The 20,295-nt window shown below is 43.3% G+C and overlaps 1 protein-coding gene across 5 annotated transcripts in view; it reads left to right on the forward strand.

Moving 5' to 3' along the window:
* Positions 1-20,295, forward strand: part of LOC113023489 (signal-induced proliferation-associated 1-like protein 2) — a 47,276-nt gene that overhangs the window by 16,379 nt on the left and 10,602 nt on the right. For 3 of the 5 annotated variants that reach the window (XR_013909373.1, XM_026169521.2, XM_026169522.2), the window contains exons 7-14: positions 4,578-4,735; positions 4,823-5,405; positions 5,489-5,763; positions 6,869-7,054; positions 7,419-7,490; positions 7,573-7,637; positions 7,745-8,057; positions 14,976-15,134. Coding sequence is in view for 4 of the 5 variants with exons in the window: in XM_026169521.2 (XP_026025306.2) it covers positions 4,578-4,735; positions 4,823-5,405; positions 5,489-5,763; positions 6,869-7,054; positions 7,419-7,490; positions 7,573-7,637; positions 7,745-8,057; positions 14,976-15,134 (1,811 nt within the window). In the remaining variant the exon portion in view is untranslated. Of the gene's footprint in view, positions 1-4,577; positions 4,736-4,822; positions 5,406-5,488; positions 5,764-6,868; positions 7,055-7,390; positions 7,491-7,572; positions 7,638-7,744; positions 8,058-9,919; positions 13,508-14,975; positions 15,135-20,295 lie in introns of those variants that run through there. The other 2 variants (XM_026169523.2, XM_080302227.1) reach the window with 2 other exon arrangements.

Below are 20,295 nucleotides of genomic sequence, written 5' to 3' on the forward strand. Positions count from 1 at the left end.
TTACTTGATTTTTTGCTAGCAATTTTATCTTTTTAGTGAGCAACTTCTCACTTTTTAACGAGCAACTTCTCGTTTTATGACCCCAGGCAACTTCCTGTGTCCTTTCTGCTGGTGAGCAACTTCTTAGTTTATGACAGCAGGCAACTTCCTGTGTCCTTTCTGCTTTTATTTACAAAACAACAGGCAACTTCCTGTGTTTCTATGTGGGCCACTAAATAAGGCTCCTCAGTGTATCCCACTTGTTACTATGTGGGCCACTGAAGAAGGCCTCGTCAGCGTATCCCGTTTCTATGTGGATCACTGAGAAAGGCATAACACAGTCTTATAAAATAAAAAGACAAGTGCCTACCTTCGTCAGGATCCCACTTCTGACACCAAAATTGAAGGAAACTGTTTCCAGGGCCTACTCCGTGGATCGGCTTCCTCCGAGGCGTGGACGTCTATCAGCAGAGAATGTACCTTCACCTATCAGCAGAGAATGTCCCTTAGTCTGTAACACAGTCAAATATATTCTCAAGTAATATTCAAGCATGCCATTCAGCGTGTTAGTACGAGCAGCTCGGGAGCAGCTTGGGAGAACAAGAAAACAGAGACTGCTTCAGGTTGTCTTCCCAAAGTGACTCAACTTTATTCACAAGTACAACAGTTTATATAGAGGGTAAAATTCATGAGACAGCAGATTTATCAGTTTAAACCAGTACAGACCAAGATAAGGCAGTGTCTTCCTGCCCTTGGGTGAAGAAGCATCCTTTGTGTAGTTTATTAGTTCAGCTACAATTGTGATTATCTCAGCGACATATTTTCAAGGCACAAAACGAAGAGTTCTTACATTAGTGAAATCTGAAACAAACCATTTGGCCTTCAACAGGCGTCTAAAAGATTAAGAAACTAATGTAGCTGAGGGAGTGATCTCTGTGGTATTTCAACCTTGTACCAGCCTGTGATTCTCACACATCAATTCTTGGGTCAAAGAGAAAAACACTGAAACAAAGGGGCCTTATTGAATGACAGAGTTTTCCTGCATAATGTCACTATAAAACAATATCCAGTAAATGCTACCATGGTACTAAAATACCTAACAGTTTCCAAGTCACGCCTGGAAAGAAAAGGCTTGACCTTCAATAGACGTCTGAGGTGACAGAATGAGGATTTTACTACGCCATTTATGTGGCCATCAAAACTAAGTGCAGCCCAAGATTAGTAACCGAGCTCTTCAGGTGAGGAGCAAAGTCAACATCTGGTGTACCAGATAGGGACTTTTATTCAGTCCCAATGTTTTACATTCATTAAAATTAAAAAACTGCAGGGCCAGCCATGATTTAACTTTGCTAAGACAATCAAGCAGGAGTCCAATCGAGGCGCTATCACAGTGATTGAAAGGTAGGTAAAGCTGGCAATCGTCAGCATATAGATGAAATTAAATTTTGTGTTTTCAATTTCCCAGTGGCTCCCAGTGGCAGGAGATACAATGAAAACAGTAGTGGCCCAAAAATAGATCCTTGCAGTACACCTCATGGCAGAGGGGCCACAGAGGATGAGGCCGAACCCAACTTAACACAAACGTTCCTGTCAGAGAGATATGGTTTTATCCATGAAGCTGCCAAGCCAGAAATTCCTACACAATGCTGTAGTCGAGAGATCAGCAGGTCATGATCCGCTGTGTCAAATGCAGCAGTCAGATTCAACAAAACAACCAATACATTTTTACCACAGTCCGTCACTAACAAAATGTTATTCATAACCTTTATGAGAGGTGTCTCCATGCTGTGAAACAGCTTAGAGTCGGACTGAAGAGCTTCTGGAATTTGAAAATCACTTAGATGGTTCCTCAGCTGAGTGTGAACAATCTTTTCCAGGATCTTATTCAGAAAAGGAAGCTTTGAGATGGGTCTGAAGTTTGTCGTAATTGAAATGTCTGAGCCCAGTTTCTTAAGTAAAGGATGGATAACTGCATGCTTAAACTCACTTGGTACTTGACGTGGCAAGAGACTGGTATTAAGTTCGGCACAACAGCGTCGGCCAGGTGCAAGCCGTCTAACAGCAGGACGATTTTATTTTATTTAGAAAGAGGGGCAATACATATTAATGAACATTTTAACAAATGTAAATGTGACAGATTATAGCCTTCAATTCAATTCAATTCAATTTTATTTATATAGCGCCAAATCACAACAAAAGTCGCCTCAAGGCGCTTCATAGATACAGAGAAAAACCCAACAATCATATGAGCCCCTATGAGCAAGCACTTTGGTGACAGTGGGAAGGAAAAACTCCCTTTTAACAGGAAGAAACCTCCAGCAGAACCAGGCTCAGGGAGGGGCGGCCATCTGCTGCGACCGGTTGGGGTGAGAGAAGGAAGACAGGATAAAAGACATGCTGTGGAAGAGAGACAGAGGTTAATAACAGATATGATTCAATGCAGCCTTGGGCTAATTTCCATCTGCAGACCCTCTGGCAGGTTGGTTTTAAAAGAGGAACAATGTCAAATAAAATGGGCATATGGTCAGGGAATGTACAAATACATATGATGATGCCAAGTAGGGCTGCTCAATTAATCGAATTTTAATCACGATTACGATCTGGGCTTTCAACGATCATTAAAAATGACTGAGCCGATTATTAGCCCCTCCCTAATTTATCCGCGACACCTTAAAGGCCGGTCCGTGAAAATATTGTCGGGCATAAACCGTCCGTGGCGCAAAAAAGGTTGGAGACCGCTGATTAAGAGGACCCGAGGGAAGCTCGGAAAGCTAAGCAGAAGTTATTTGGAGAGTGACTGCCGTTGGTTGAAAAGAGTTTAAAAAAAAAAAACTTCAGTGGTGTTGCACACTATTTTATATTATTTTTTTAAAGTCATTGTTAACCCTTTAAAGCCGGTCAGAGCAGCACGCTCCGTTTTGCGTAACTATTTTTAAATCCCTGTAGAACCTGAACCGTGTAAGCTAGCGCAATAATTTGTTTTGCATATGAAACCGGAGGAGTTGTACTTACATCTGATGCCATCAGCTTGTCCTCGGTCACGGTTTCGTTCCACATATAGCTTTGCAAAAATTGCATAAAAAGCGCTTGCAGGAACAAAAACATAATACTCCAGAAACAGCTTTGCCGATCCATCAGCTGTTCGTAACACTTCCCACAGTGAAATGATGCACATGCTGTTTTCTTTGCAAATTTGCATCATAGGATTGTTTTTTGTTTTTCCTGCAGTATATAAAAATTGGTGTATCTCCAAAATAAAACTATGAAGACACTCAAAATAAATTTCCTGTGGTGGGAAACTATTTTTTGCAACTTTATTGTATTTAAAGTTTTGAGGGATAAGCCTCTTAAATTTCTCCAAGTAGAAATATATGTAAACAAAACAAAAGCGATTTTCAATTTTTTTTGTAGTTTATTGCACTTTTTTGCAATTTATGTAATTACTATGGACTTAATGCATACATATTATTAAAATATGGGCTATAACCGTTGTATTGATGTATAGCAACTTGAAATGCTCCCACAAATGGCACTACAGCATGTAAAAAAAAAAAAAAAAAAAGCTCTGGTGGACTTGGTTCTATGGTAGGTCTTAAAGGGTTAAATAAATATCGTCAAATAATCGTGATCTCAATTTCAGTGAAAATAATCGTGATTATCATTTTTGCCATAATCGAGCAGCCCTAAGTTCAACGTGTGACCACGTTCTTGAGTGGCACCCTTAACAGATTGAACAAAATTAAAAGGGTTCACAAAGTCCTTAGCCAGCGGCTTCCCTGGGCAACAGACATGAATATTAAAATCACCGAGCTGCAGTGGTTTGTATCATATCTATCTAATAGACTCCAAATTGTTCACGGGGCGATCGTGGCTCAAGAGTTGGCAGTTCGTCTTGTAATCGGAAGGTTGCTGGTTTGGGCCCCAACTCCGACAGTCTCAGTCGTTGTGTCCTTGGGCGAGACACTTCACCTACTGGTGATGGTCAGAGGACCCGGTGATGCCAGTGTCCGGCAGCCTCGCCTCTGTCAGTGCGCTCCAGGGTGGCTGTGGCTACAATGTAGCTGCCATCACCAGTGTGTGAATGTGTGTGAGTGTGTGGATGACTGAAGGTAGTGTAAAGTGCTTTGGGGTCCTTACGGACTAGTAAAAGCGCTATACAAATACAGGCCATTTACCATTTGCCATGTAAATGGAGAGTCCTCTTCACACACTGAGGTTAATTATGGAGTTCCACAGGGTTCAGTGCTAGGACCAATTCTGTTTACATTATACATGCTTCCCTTAGGCAGCATCATTAGAAGACATAGCATACATTTACACTGCTATGCAGATGACACCCAGCTCTATCTGTCCATGAAGCCAGATAACACACACCAATGAGTTAAACTGCAGGAATGTCTTAAAGACATAAAGACCTGGATGGCCGCTAACTTTCTGCTTCTTCATTCAGATCAAACTGAGGTTATTGTACTCGGCCCTGAAAATCGGATTGGATGGGATGAGATCTGAAACATCTTCACAAACTCAAAGAAGTCCAATTGGCTTTTTTCAAGCTCTTAAGATAAAATCGCTGTAAATCGTGTGTGTGTGTGTTTCAGCTGCTTCATAAGAGTCTTACTGGGAATGACTTCGTCACAGTAATCTTCCAGGAGCCGAACTCCCCGCCCTTCAGTCCGCAGAACATCTGCTCACATTCCCAACATGTCTTCATCATCGTTCGAGTCCACCGTCCCTGCAGCCAGCACACCTGTTACAGGTAGGATTGTAACTAGAGCAGGTGAGATTATAACGTGAGCAGGTAGAACAGTTGAGACCTGTTGATGTGTCATTTGTGTCCTGTTAGTATTGCAGTGTCCAGGCGTAGAGACATCCCGTTCTTTGGTCCCTTGATCCCACCAGGTTGGATGTTTTCAGCCTCACCTGAATTCAGAAATTTCCTGCTGACGAAGATCATTAATGCCGAAAATGCTGCGCACAGGTCAGAGACCTTTGTCACAATAAGAGCACTACGCAGACAGGAGCACCTGAAGGAGCTGGTGGAAAACTTTTCCACATCAGTGCTAGTGGACTCATCATCTTCCATCAAGTTCAGCTTTATCTCTCTGGTAGTAAAGAAAAAAGAGCGCAGCGCACCACGGCCTCATGCTTACCTGAACACTGCTGGGGCTCTCACCTGGAGTGTGACAGCAAAAGACTTCAGCTGCTCTTTTGATGTACCATGCCAGCTCGCCATCTCCAGTGAGTTTGTGGTGCTTGTAGAGGAAGCCAGCAGACAGGTAGTGTTTCACTGTTACTGCAGAGGCGTGATTGGCTGGAACGCCGGCCACAAAGGCATTAAACTTTTCTACGAACACGGAGACTGTGTGATGCTGTCGACACGAGAGAGAGGCTGGGAGGACAGCCGCGAGATTGCCCAGAGACTGCAGGTGACCGGAATCCTTTGTGAACCTGAATCTGAGCATGTGTCATACACAAGAATGATCTGATGTCATCTGTTTTCTGACCTCAGCTGGTGACTCATGGCGGTCCTGCTGTGGACATGATTCTGAGGAGGAACCGCCACGGTCAGTTTGGGTTTCACGTGAACTTTGAAGGAGTGGTGGCGGATGTTGAGACCAACAGTTTTGCGTGGAAGGAGGGTCTCCGGCCCGGCTGTAGGATAATGGAGATCTGCGCGGTCGCCATAGTAAAGCTATCACATAAGCAGATGATTGAGCTGCTGAGGACATCGATGACCGTGAGCGTGGTCGTTATTCTGCCGCACGAAGATGGGACACCTCGCAGGTCACATGATGGTTTATTTGAACTTTATTTTAATGGTTAGAAGAAAATATAAATATATGAAACGCAAATGCCGAATAGAAAATGTTTGAGAGATTTTTAGTGTTTCAATCTGTTTATAGTTCTGTTTCGCTTATGTGGTAAAAGTCAACTGGTAGGCTGCTGCTCACTGTGGCTGATAACATCGGTAAAAATAGGCTCGTTTAATCTTCATATCTCAGGATGTCAGGACTTCCTGTGCCATCATTAAATGTTTCCTGAGTTCTCTGCCACAGATGGAGGATGGATTATGAGCTGTAATCCTCTCACTGTGTGAGTTTGACTGCACACCTGTAAGTCAGATTTCAGGGTCAAACATAATCCGAATGCCAGGGCCACGCCATCACGTGTCCAGAATCCCAGGAGATCTGAGCTTGAATCAGGTTTGCATGATCCTTTGGGCTCTGACTGACACCTAGCAGTGCATAAAGAGGCTTTGACCGTTGTGAGGACAAGCTCACGTCACGCTGACCACATCGTGACATCCCTGCAGCAAGTTTGATGTGGCTTCAGACCAGAAATCAGTTAATCAGCTGTGCGTGGGGAAAAAAGATCCACCAGATGAATAATTTATTTTCTCTGAAAAACCGAACAGGCAAATTATATATAAGGCAAAATAAAAGAACTCAGCCGGCCTCCTTCAGTGCATTTACAGTCAGTAAACTCACTCAGGGATACAAAATGGCCTGAATTAGTAATAAGCTGCAGCTTTGAGGTCATTTCCTCAGAGTGAAGATTATCAGAGCAGAAAACCTGAGGATAACGCGTGGAGTACGCTGTTAACGGGAACACAGGAACCCGCCTCATAAACGCTCCTTACAGTTTGACTATAATAAGTAAAAATAAGGAGCAGATAAACTACACCAACCAATCAGCAGCCAGTAAATCTGAGGATAGCAGAGGGAAAGCCTGTGGAGGCATTTTTGTTGAGTTTTACATCAGCAGTGATTGGTTTAAAGTGACGGAGCACGAGGAGTGACATCAGTCGGTACAGACTTGGACTTTTTCTGTAAACGATCACTCACACACTCACTCACTCGCTCTCCTCTCTTTGTTCTTCGGTCTTCAGGAGTTTCTCAGAAATCTACCAAGTCCCGAGGTTTGAGTACAAACTGGACTCTGACATCACTTCCCACCCATTAAGAGTAACCCCACCCACCTGGCACAAGGTGTTAGAAGCTCCGCCTACTCAGAGCATCCCAGGTGAACTGGAACAGCAACTGAGACCAATTAAACAATTGAATGAGGGATCCAGGTAACACACCTGTACCTGTCTGTGGGGGTCAGTTTGTGTCACAATAACCAGAGACAGTCAGAGTTGCCGAAGTCCAGCAAAACTTCCTTCCTTCCTTCCATCAGGAGCATTTTTCTCCACGTCGGAAGTTTATTTAGAATATTATTGAATCTGTTCTCGTCTTTGCAGTTCCTCGTGTCGAGTTTTGTTTGTGTTGTTACATCATAGAGGATATTGGCCTGATATTCTTTCACTTGTTTCTGTGTTGAAGCAGTCATGTAAGGTTTTTAGGGCTGATGTGATGATTATTGATTGATATCAGTTAGGATCATTAATCCAGACCGTTTCTTTACCCAGAATCCCTCAGCACTCTGTCCTTCTGCAGGTCACCAAGCAAACACTCGACTTCCGTTGACCCCGGACCACCTTTGACCCCACAGAGCCATGCCCGATGGGGGTAATTATTGATCCATTAGCGATCTACGTTTTCTTTTAAACAAAGTAATCGGATTATCTGTTGATGTCAATCTTGCTTTCAGAGCTCGTCCTGATTGGGCAGTCAGCTCTGAAGAAGACTCACTTGAGAAGATCGGGAGATCTAAAGGTGGGTTTACCTGGATGTGACCTGGTTTGGCTCTGCAGCTCTGAGCTTTGACATTTAACCCTTTGAACTTTAACAACAACCTGGAACATCTTCATCTTCTCCTCCAGAGGCCAGTCACCTTTGTCATCACGATCATCCTCATCGTGTGACGAAGGCTCGGGGGGGGTTTCAGCCCAGTCTGATGGATGCCAACAACACGCTTTCCAGCAGCAGCGGCAGCGAGAGCAGATACTCCGACTGTCATCTCACTCACACTAAGGTGCCTTCAATGGACAGCGGAATTGACTCCGCCCCCTGCACATCATCAGCCCAACCAGCTGGGGCTGGGGCGACGCTGGTCCTGAGCGATATCCAGAGAGGCAAATGGACAATCTCGGCCGGTCACATGACCAACCTGAGTGAGACCTGCTCTCTGTCCTGGTGAGCTGCAAGTAAACAAATGATGTAATCTCTAACTGTGATTTTTACATTGTGTATTTATTTTTCCATTGAGCTCCACAGCCTGAGGGCAGTCAGCCAGTTGGAGTGTTCGGATTTAACATTTGAGTAAATGTTCAGCCCATTATTTCTGGGCGTAGCAGAGTGCCAAGGTTAGTGTTGTCCAACGTTGTCCTCAACACCTTTATCTTGACCAAACTTGGATTTATCCTTCTTATTCAGTAATACATTTCCATGTAGTCAAATTTCACATTGGATCAATCAGCTGGGCAAACAAAACAGCTGCATCAGAGTTTCTCTTGGGAGTCGATGGGATCCAAAATAACTAGAGTACTGCAAGACTATGGGCTCAAAATGTGGTCATAAATATTTTGTACTTGTAAATCAGCTTTGTATGTGTAAAAAGAAGTACGAATTTTGACCCGATCTTCCTTTCATCTGATTGGTCAATGTCATGTCAATCACAAATGTAACAATCCAATCAGAGAACAGATGGGTTTGGCTGTCGGAGGGGTGCTTTTTTGAACTGCAGGTCTTTAAAGAGAATAAGGTGGCAGAGCAGGTCAGCCATTAATCAGAAGGTCGGTGGTTCGATCCCAGGCTGCCTCCTGGCTGCATGCCAAATATCCTTGGGCAAGATACTAACCCCGTGTTTGCCTACTGGTGGTGGTCAGAGGGCCCGGTGGCGCCAGTGTCCGGCAGCCTCGCCTCTGTCAGTGCGCCCCAGGGCAGCTGTGGCTACAATGTAGCTGCCATTGCCAGTGTGTGAATGTGTGTGTGAATGGGCGAATGACTGAATGTAGTGTAAAGCGCTTTGGGGTCCTGCGCAAGTAATGCGCTATACAAATGCAGGCCATTTACCATTTACATGCCAACCCAGCGTTTTCCTTCATCACCACGAAGGAAAACAGTCTGTGGTCGTCCGAGTTTGGTGATTTTTGTGTCACAGGTCTACGTGTTTAATACAGGGACTTCCACAGCCTTTTCAACAGCGCTGCGGACCGCGGGGGGCGGGCAGTGTTTTGAAATGACAGTCTTCATTACAAAGCTTTCCTTTGTTATGAATTAGCATACATGTTTTTATTGAACATTTGAAGAAACAATAAAAAAAACAGAAACTCTTGTAGAGGAGATAAAGTCAGAGATAGAAACGACAAGGAGCAGGTGCATCTAGTGCAGGTAGAGCTGCTGCACACAGAGCTCAGCAGCCAGCGCAACAAATCCTGGATCCTTGGCTTTTAGTTAGCATTAGCAGCACATGCTGCCTCTGATGTGAAAGGACCTTCATGCTGCGCACTGTGACTCACAGCAATGGTCCCGGGTCAGCCCTGACTTTGTGTTAAACTAATCCTAAAGTAATAATGGTGTTTCTAACCACTGATATAGCACAACTTTATCCTTTCAACAGCTGCTGAAAGTTAGGGGACCTAGCTGCTATCGGATATTTATATAGAGATCCTCCAGCTTCAAACCCTTCAAGGAGTTCAAAAAAGCACCCCTCCGACAGCCAAACCCATCTGTTCTCTGATTGGATTGTTACATTTGTGATTGACATGACATTGACCAATCAGATGAAAGGAAGAAAAATAGGGTCAAAATTCGTACTTTTAACTTGCAGGGTTTTTTTTGGCTAAGTCCACACACAAATTCTTTTTACACATACGAAACTGATTTACAAGTACAAAATATTTATGACCACATTCTGAGCCCATACAAGACATTGATCTGGTTGACTTTGTGCTTGATTTTTTATGATTCCTTTTGTGGAAATGCTTCCACATTCAGTTTTCATATCATGGATTGCGTGGAAAACACTGAAGTCGGGTTTTTTCTGTTCACTGAAGTGGGTGATGGCTGAAACTTCCAACGATGGATGATGGCTCGATGAATAATAAAAGGAAGAATGGTTGATACGTTGATCAATGGACAAACTTATTTATGACTGTATGGCTAATAGTCAAGAGCAACATTTAATGGCAGCTCTAAATAATTTTGATTGGACTAGCATACTATCCTGTGATGACACTAATAAATGTTGTGATCTATTATACTCTGCTATTAAAGGGGTCTTGTCACAGTTTCAGAAAGAGAGCCATTTAAAGAAAAGAGTTTATTCCTTGCCTTGGATTAATATTGAATGTAAACAGCTTATGAGACTCAGAGACCAGTTACTTCAAAAATCGTTACAATCTGGATTAAATACTGATCGATTACATTTTATATCGGCAAGGAATAAAGTCACGCAAACTTTGAGAATGGCAAAAGCAAATTTTTGTCATGACTGTAATTAATAGTGCCAAAGGAAACTGTAACCTAATTTAAGATAAGATAAGATAAGATAAGATAACCTTTATTAGTCCCACACGTGGGAAATTTGTTTTGTCACAGCAGGAAGTGGACAGTGCAAAAGTTATGAGGCAAAAATTAGAATACAATAAGAATAAATACTGTACACAACTGTACAGAATAGAATAAAATAAAATACTATATACAGTAGAATAAAATAAAATAAATATACAATAAGATAAAAATAGAATACAAATACAAATACTATATACAACTGAGTAAAAATACAACGATGACAGAAAGGATTATTGCACTTAGTATTATTGCATATGTATGGATGTGTGTGCTTGATCAGTTAAAGTCTTTATTATGGAGTCTGACAGCAGTGGGGAGGAAAGACCTGCGAAATCTCTCCGTCCCACACCGTGGGTGCCGCAGTCTCCCACTGAAGGAGCTGCTCAGTGCTGTCACAGTCTGCTGCATGGGGTGGGAGATGTTGTCCAACAGGGATGACAGCTTAGCCGCCATTCTCCTGTCACTCACCACCTCCACTGGGTCCAGAGAAAATATTTGGGAAAATATTAACAAACTCCTTGATAACAGTAAGCATAATGCTGATACAGACCTTGAACTTAAATTTGCCAATGAACTGGTATCAGAGCCTCTCAGCCTAGCTACTAATTTAAATGATTTTCCAAAGTACCATTAATGAAATTGCACAATTGTTTTCTAATTCTTGTGACCCTCAACAAAATATTGGGAATGCCGACACCAAAGAGGATGTTTCTTCTCCAGATTCAAAGTTCAATATTCAGAAAATTACAGAAAATGAAGTAGAAAATATAATCTCTAAATTAAGAAGTTCTAAAGCAAGGGATGAGTTTGGATTTGATACCAATTTCTTGAAGCATTATAAATCTTGTTTTTTGGTGCCTGTGACCCATCTTATTAATTTATCAATGACGCAGGCAGTCGTTCCTCTGAGTTGGAAGGTGGCAAAAGTTACACCAATTTATAAATCGGGTGATAAAACAGACCCTGCTAATTAGCATACTCCCTATCTTTTCAAAGATAGCAGAAACGTGGGTTGTTAACTCTATCATCAAACATCTTAATGACTCCAATCCGGGTTTGCACCCTATGCAATTCGGATTTCGCACTCTTCATTCAACTGAAACGGTTGTCTGTGTTTTTGTTGAGAGAGTGAAATCTTACTTAGACAAGAGCAGTTATGTTGCGGCTGTTTTTCTTGATTTCAAGCGTGCATTTGACACTGTGAATCATCTTAAGCTCTTGTCTAGACTGTCGACATTTTACTTTAGTAATCACACTGTTAAATGGATACAGTCTTATCTATCAGATAGAAAACAATGCGTGCAAATAAAGAATAGCAAGTCATCCTATCTTTACTGTACACAAGGTGTCCCCCAGGGTTCAATTCTAGGCCCCCTGTTATTTTCACTTTATGTAAATGCCTTGCCTAATGTGTGCAAAAATGTGGACACGATTATGTATGCCGATGATACGGTAATTTTTACACAAGCCAAAACTGCTGATGATGCAGCCCATCAGCTTTCACTGGAATTACATGATTTACAAAAATGGCTGAATGACTCATGCTTGTGCCTTAATTTTAAAAAGACTGTATCAATGTTTTTTAGTAAACCTAAAACAACCGTGGCTGCAGTAAAAGTCTGCTTGGGTGCACAAGAATTAATTAATGTTGAGGAATTTAAGTATTTGGGAGTGCTACTAGACTCTAAATTATCCTTTAAAAAACACATTAAAAAAGTAGTGAAAACTGTAAATGTTAATATACAGAACTTCAGACATATCTGCACATCATTAACAGACACAGCAGCGATTACATTCCTGCTCTCTATGATACCGGCTCATATTGAATACTGTATTACAAGTTGGTCCTATACAAGCTCTGCTGCTATTGGGCCAATTGAAGTATGCTACAAAAGAGCATTGAAAATATTAGATAAAAAACCTTTTTCATATCACCATTGTCAAATTTTAGAAAAATACAAGTTTTTAAATTTTACTAATTTCAAATTATTTAAATCTGCCTGTCTAATATACAAAGTTATACATGGTCTGGCGCCTCGACCAATGAGTGATTTTATTAAACAAAAGTCTAGCAGTGTTGTCGGGTCTCGACTGACTCGAGCCGCTGTTAGAGGTGATTGTGAAGTGACATTTAGACGGAGCACCTTTTCACAGATGCTCTGTCATATCAGGGAGTGAGCTTCTGGAATAGTCTTCCACTGTCAGTGAGGGAAAGTACAAGTCTACCCATCTTTATGAGTCACCTAAAAGGGCGGCTGAGGGACACACAAACATGTAATCATGTTTAATAATCATGTTTTATATTGGGCGGGAAAAAGATTTAGTGTATTACAAAAAGGGAAACAACTGTTAGTGCAATGGGTGAACGCAATATCACGATGGTCAGGGCATGTACAATACTGGGGTTTGTGCAATATAATTGATGTGTTTCTGTTATTGTTATCTGTCCTCTGTGTCCACTCTCCTTGTCATTGTTTGTTCTAGTATAATGTGATCACTGTTTTTGTCCTTGTCACATGACCTGTAAATAGTGTCTCTGTATGTTTTTACTAACTTGTGTTTAACACCAACCTGCCAGAGGGTCTGCAGATGGAAATTAGCCCAAGGCTATAATCTGGCATATTTACATTTGTTAAAATGTTCATTAATATGTATTGCCCCTTTTTCTAAAAAATAAATAAATAAAATAAAGGATCGACAAACGATAGATGGATGGCTGAAAGATAAATCAGAATCAGAGTTGCAGTGTTACACGCCTCTTTGCAGCTACTCTCCACCCCCAAAACTCCATTCCCTTTAAAACCGTGTCAGCTCCCAAACCACCAAAAAAAACAAAGTAAGAAAAAAAAACAATTTAAACCTAAAAATTGACAAAAGGCTATTCTATTCTATTCTATTCTATTCTATTCTATTCTATTCAGTTCTAGAAAGAACAATATAGTGTCCACAACTCCAATAAAACACTGAAATGCAGATTAATAAGCATTAGGTCTCTCTCTTCTAAGTCCTATTAGTACATGAACTAATACTTGTTATTAATCAATAAATTGATTTACTCTGCCTTACAGAAACCTGGTTACTGTGTGATGACTGAATCAACAGCCCTGTGTTATACTAACTGTCAGAGTCCTCAAAGCACAGGCTGAGTGGCGGTGTGGCAGCAACCTTCCACTCCAGCTTGTTAATCAACCAAAGACCCAGACAGAGACATTTAATCTGTTATTAGACTCAATTGGCTTCTCTCAAAATGTAAAAGAACCAATCAACCACTTTAATCACACTCTACTTCCTGTCCTGACATAATACATAGAAACTAAACATTTAACAGTGTTTCGTGAAAACTGTATTTTTAATCCTTAAATTCAAGTTATTGAATTGAGAAAAAAAGAATTAAGACGGACTTTTGCGAGATCTCTCAAAACGAACTCGGGATCTCGCAAAACTTTTGCGATCTCGCAAAAGTTTTAGCCGCATTCTTCGGAGGCCGCCAGCTCGAAGCCAACCGGGAGGTCGAGGCACGATGTGCCGGGAAAGCGGTGTTCCTCCCGGCTGTAGTAGGTCTCGACCTCCCGTTAGCTTCGAGATGGTGGGTGTCAGATCTCCGAAAACGTCGGAGCACTTTTGCAAATATGTGATGTCTTGTAAACAGAGCAGATATCTGACGTTTACACAAAATGGCTTGCATTTGTATAGCGCCTTACTCAGTCCCTAAGGACCCCAAAGCGCTTTACACTATATTCAGTCATTCAATCAATCACACATACATTCACACACTGTGGTGGCTCAGGTGGCAGAGCAGGTCAGCCACTAATCAGAAGGTCGGTGGTTCGATCCCAGGCTGCCTCCTGGCTGCATGCCAAATATCCTTGGGCAAGATACTAACCCCATGTTTGCCTACTGGTGGTGGTCAGAGAGCCCGGTGGCGCCAGTGTCCGCAGCCTCGCCTCTGTCAGTGCACCGCAGGGTGGCTGTGGCTACAACATAGCTGCCATCACCAGTGGGTGTTTACACAACTACATTCACGCCTCAAAATATCTTAAACGTTTATTTTGTGACCCAGAAAGAGTAATATTACAACTAAGTAGATGCCGCCATTGTTGGAATTCAACTTTTGCGAGATCCCAAGTTTGTTTTGAGAGATCTCGCAAAAGTTCATCATAATTTTTTTTCTCCCATGTCCCCTGCGGGGCTCCGTAGTTAATACATTGAATCATTAGTTATTAATCTCTGTCTCTCTTCCACAGCTGTCTTTATGCTGTCTTCCTTCTCTCACCCCAACTGGTCGCAGCAGATGTTGTATGTTATGTTGAAAATTGAATTGATGAATCAATTATTGATGGTTGACGTATGGATGAATGGAACAAATGACGGATGGATGTTGATAAATGGATGAAAGGTTGAGAGAGGGAGGAATAATGGATAGATGAATGACAGATGATACAAGATTGGATTATTGCTGATGGATGGTTGAATGACCGATGAATAGATGAAGGATGGAAAAATGATGGATGAATGCTGACCTTTTACTTCCTTTCTCAGTGACTGTCATGAATCCACCAGCTGGTCTGAGGGCAGGTCCAAAACCAGTTCCTCTACCAGCTCACCTGAGGCCTTAATCACATGTAAAGAAGACTCCACTAAGGAAATGGGGCTTACTCAAGAGGGGGAGGGGCCGAAGAGATCCAGCAGGTCCAGCAGGTGAGATGACCTCATCAAGACGTATTGGCAGTCAGACCTGAGCTTTCCAGTCCACCCATCACTGCAAATCAAAAGTTATTAGGAATCAGAGAAGAGAGGCTTTTCAGGAGAAACTGTTAAATGCTCAGTTTCTGTGGCAGATCTGCCATCTGATTCTACCCGGGAACTCAATGCAGTGTTGAAGTCTTTATTTTCAGCATCTAAATGAATGTTAAAGTCACCTACTATAATCTGAAGTGAAACCTGAAGCCAAGTATGAACAATTTGTTGATCAAATATTGATCCATGTCCTCTGTTATTCCTACGCTTAATGCACTTTCCCGCTAACCCCTAACCCTAACCCCCTTCCCGCCACGCCGTGCAAAGCTCTGTGACGTACCAAAAGAAACAAAGTTCAACCACACGATGAAGGAAAACATTCAGTTTTTCACCCAGGGACCTCCAGAGACTTTTCAAAGGCTCTGTGGGGGGAGGACGCACTCTCACTAGTCGGGATAGTTACAAAGCCTTCTTCTTCATGAACGAGCAATACATTTTATTAAAATACAACGCAGACTATGGTACAGGATATAGAGTCAGAAAGATACATGTTTTGACATGGAACAGGCGAATGTAGAGCGCAGCGGCCAGCACAGCAAAAGTTTGGCCCTTGGCTCCAGTGAGCGGTTAGCGCAGCGCACGCCACGTCATTTTTACCCAGCTCTTTCAGTTTTTTATATTTTGGTGTATTTCTATAGTATTGATTATTATTCTAGATTAAGTTCAGTGTCTGTCTGTTTCTTGTTTCCTGTTTTACTTTGGAGGTTCGTGTCTGGTGTCAGTGCGTTCGGTTTATGTTTCCCCTGTCTCGTCAGCTGTGATTTCTCCCAGGTGTGTTCCCCTCCTGTCTCTCATCCCTTGATTACTGTATTACTGTATTTTAGCCCTGTGTTTCCTTTGTTCCCTGTCGCGTTGTTAATGTCTACTCACCCTCAATCTATGCTCTGTGTTTCGGTCCCTGTTTATCTGCCTGTTAGTTTATATTTTCCCAGTGTAGTTAGTCTGCTGTTTATCTGCAACCTGCAAATAAAGCTGTTTACTTTGAGTTCAACTTCGCCTCACTGAATCCTGCATTTTGGGTCCTTCCTCCCTGTAACCTGAAGTGAATGCGACAGAGGTTCCATGCCCAAATTTAACTTAAGCGCCAGCAAGGCGTCAGTAAAGTTTTGTTCAGCCCCAGAGTCAATCAGAGCTCTAAGGGATTGAGTCTTGAGTTTCACTGTTAATTTTGCTGCAATCATGAGACGTGGAGGAGACCATGAACAGGAGACCTCGCTCACCCGTACTCTCTTTTCTACTGGTGGGTGCGGTCTTTTGGCAGAGCCGGACAAACAGTGGCAACATGGCCCTTGCAGCCGGAGTAAAATCACTCCCCGGCCCACAACCACTGATGCCACTCCTCGGGTGAGAGTCTGGAACAACCCAGTTGGATGGGTTGTTCGCTCTCTTCCACACTGTCCGACACCTGATTGCCTCCGCTACCAGTCGTGCCTCCCCCCCAGCGCCATCTCCGTGCAACCCAGAGGCCTCTGGGTAATGTACAGGGTGGGCCATTTATATGGATACACCGTAATAACATGGGAATGGTTGGTGATATTGAAGTCCTGTTTGTGGCACATTAGTATATGTGAGGGGGCAAACTCCTCAAGATGGGCGGTGACCATGGCGGCCATTTAGAAGTCGGCTATCTTGGATACAACTTTTGTTTTTTCAATAGGAAGAGAGTCACGTGACACATCAAACTTATTGGTAATGTCACAAGAAAAACAATGGTGTGCTTGGTTTCAACGTAACTTTATTCTTTCATGAGTTATTTACAAGTTTCTCTTTGTTCACAGCCATTGACACGTCGAAGAGGTTAACACGTGAGGATCGAAATTGTGTTGATATCTGGTGAACGCAGTAACCGGGTCATTGCAGCAGATTTCAATGCATGACACCCTACGAGACCACCCATCTCCCATGCTACAGTCAGCAAACTGCTTGCTAAGTTTCGTGAAACTGGTTCAGTGTTGGATTTGCCAAAATGTGGACGCAAGAAAACTCACTAATGAAGAAACATCAGTGGCTGTCCAAGCTTCATTCAGCAAGAGCCCACAGCGTAGCACTCGCCGCATGTCACTGGAGAGTGGGATTAGTCAAACATCCCTCCGGCAGATGTTAGCTACTCACAAATGGCACCCTTACAAACTCCAGCTACTGCAGCATCTCAGCGAGGATGACCCAGATCGGCGCACAGAATTTGCAGAATGGGCAAAACAAAAACTGGAACAGGACCCTCAGTTCACGCAGAAGATTTTGTTCAGTGATGAGGCAAACTTTTATGTGAATGGTGAAGTTAACAAACAAAACCACCGCTATTGGTCTGACACTAACCCACACTGGATGGATCCCTCCAAGACTGTTGGACCAACAAAAGTGATGGTATATGGGAACAACGATAGTGGGTCCATTCTTCATCAATGGAAACCTCAAGGCCACTGGATATTTGAAATTGCTACATGATGATGTGTTTCCTCTTTATGCACTGAAGCTGGCACGTTCCCTGAGTTTTTCCAGCAAGATGGTCAATGACCTGGTTACTGCGTTCACCAGATATCAACACAATTTCGATCCGGTCCTCACGTGTTAACCTCTTCGACATGTCAATGGCTGTGAACAAAGAGAAACTTGTAAATAACTCATGAAAGAATAAAGTTACGTTGAAACCAAGCACACCATTGTTTTTCTTGTGACATTACCAATAAGTCTGATATGTCACATGGCCCTCTTCCTATTGAAGAAACAAAAGTTCTATCCAAGATGGCCGACTTCTAAATGGCCACCATGGTCACCACCCATCTTGAGGTGTTTGCCCCCTCACATATACTAATGTGCCACAAACAGGACTTTAATATCACCAACCATTCCCATGTTATTACGGTGTATCCATATAAATGGCCCACCCTGTAGTTTCCAGCTCCCTGATGCACCTGTAGACAGTCGTCCACCTTCACACACAGTGTAATCACATCAGAAAGACTTTTAGGCACCTCCCTCATCACCAATGTTTCCTCTAAGCTGCGCACGTGCGCAATTGCGCACTGCTGGCACGCTCTATGCGCACAGAAAATCTGCGTTGCGCACACAAAAAAAAAAATCTCACCTGAATTGAAATTAAAATTAAAACAATTCTGTTTTGTAGTGTCAGTCAGTGACTGGCTGCTCCCGTATGCCACCTTAGCCCATAGTCCAGCCAATGATGCGATTCACATTCGTATATACAGTACGCAGCCAATCAACGTGGTTGACAGGCTCTGACAGCGTCCTTATGTGCCGACACCGGTGTTTTAGCAAAGCGGCTGATGTGGAGTGAAGCCACGTTAATGACAACGTGTACAACCATTGGAGATGTGAGCAGGACAGACGGAACAACTGATGGACAAAGTGTGGACTTTATACCAGTTTTTAAATTGTGTTGATCGGCCACGTGAAACCAGAGTTGTCATTTAAAAAATCTGCAATGTTTGGTTTCCTTCCTGAATACTGTCGTTGTTTATATTTACTGCGGGAAGAAACGGTAAAAACTGCGTTTTATAAGGAAAATGCTCGAAAGCCTGTGAGCAAAAACAAACCCCCCTCTCTCTTTCCTATTCGACCAAAAATGCACCATGTCGACCAATCAAAAAATGATATGGCAACGTGGCATCTAGTTGTTAAGAAACGGGGGGAAGTTTTAAGAGTGACGGCGGTGTTTTGAGATGTGAGAGATTTGCGACGTTTAGCGCAAATCTTGTGTAGTTAGTGTGTAGTTAGTGTGTCCCCCACATTGGACAATCGGACCATCTCTCCCTGTTCCTCACACCTCGGTATTCACCACTCATCCAACGTGTGAAACCTGCTGTGAGGACAATTAAAGTGTGGCCAGAGGGGACAGACGCAGTGCTCCAGGACAGATTTAAAAACACAGACTGGAATATGTTCACCCACACAGACCTGGACCAGTACGCCTCATCTGTACTGGATTACATCTCCAAAACCACAGACAGTGTCACCACCCAGAAACGGATCACCATGTACCCCAACCAGAAGCCTTGGATGAACCGGGATGTTCGTCTCCTCCTGAAGGCCCGCAACACTGCCTTTAGGTCAGGAGATGCACACGCCTACAGTACAGCCAGGGCTAATCTAAAGAAGGGCATCAAAAAAGCCAAACACCATTACAAAAAGAAGGTAGAAGAACACTTCTCCAACTCCAACCCCCGACGCAATCTGGCAAGGACTCCAGACCATCACAGACTACAGGACCACCAAACCCTCCCCCGCATCCTCTGATGTCTCCTTCCTCAACGAGCTCAACAACTTTTATGCTCGTTTTGAGCGAGGGAACCCCACAACCACAACCAAAGCAGACATGACGCCAGACCACCAACCTATGACTCTCTCCCCCACCGATGTAGGAGCGGTGCTGAGCAGGATCAATGTCCACAAGGCTGCAGGCCCTGATGGCATCCCCGGGCGTGTTCTCAGAGCGTGTTCTGGGGAGCTTGCAGGAGTGCTCACAGACATATTCAATCTGTCCTTGGCCCACGCTGTGGTACCGGCCTGCTTCAAATCCACCTCCATCGTCCCGATACCCAAAAACTCCAACCCATCTTGCCTCAATGATTACCGCCCAGTAGCACTCACCCCCATCATCACTAAGTGCTTAGAGAGACTGGTCCTAGCACACTTCAAATCCTGTCTCCCCCCCACCCTGGACCCCCACCAATTCGCATACCGCCGGAACAGGAGCACAGAGGATGCAGTCTCCATCGCAATGCACTCTGTCCTCTCACACCTGGACAACAACACCTACGCCAGAATGCTGTTTATAGACTTCAGTTCAGCATTCAATACAATCCACCCCTCACAACTCATCAGGAAACTGACAGACCTGGGCATCAGTTCCCTCATCTGCAAATGGTTACTGGACTTCCTGACCAACCGCCCCCAACATGTCCGGCTGGATAACCACTGTTCATCTACAATCACGATGAACACCGGTGTACCACAAGGCTGTGTGATGAGCCCTTTCCTCTACTCCCTCTTCACCCACGACTGCAGACCTGCTGATGGTTCCAACACCATCATTAAGTTTGCA

Source organism: Astatotilapia calliptera, chromosome 6 (assembly GCF_964374335.1).
Source record: "Astatotilapia calliptera chromosome 6, fAstCal68.1, whole genome shotgun sequence".
Lineage (NCBI taxonomy): Eukaryota > Metazoa > Chordata > Actinopteri > Cichliformes > Cichlidae > Astatotilapia > Astatotilapia calliptera.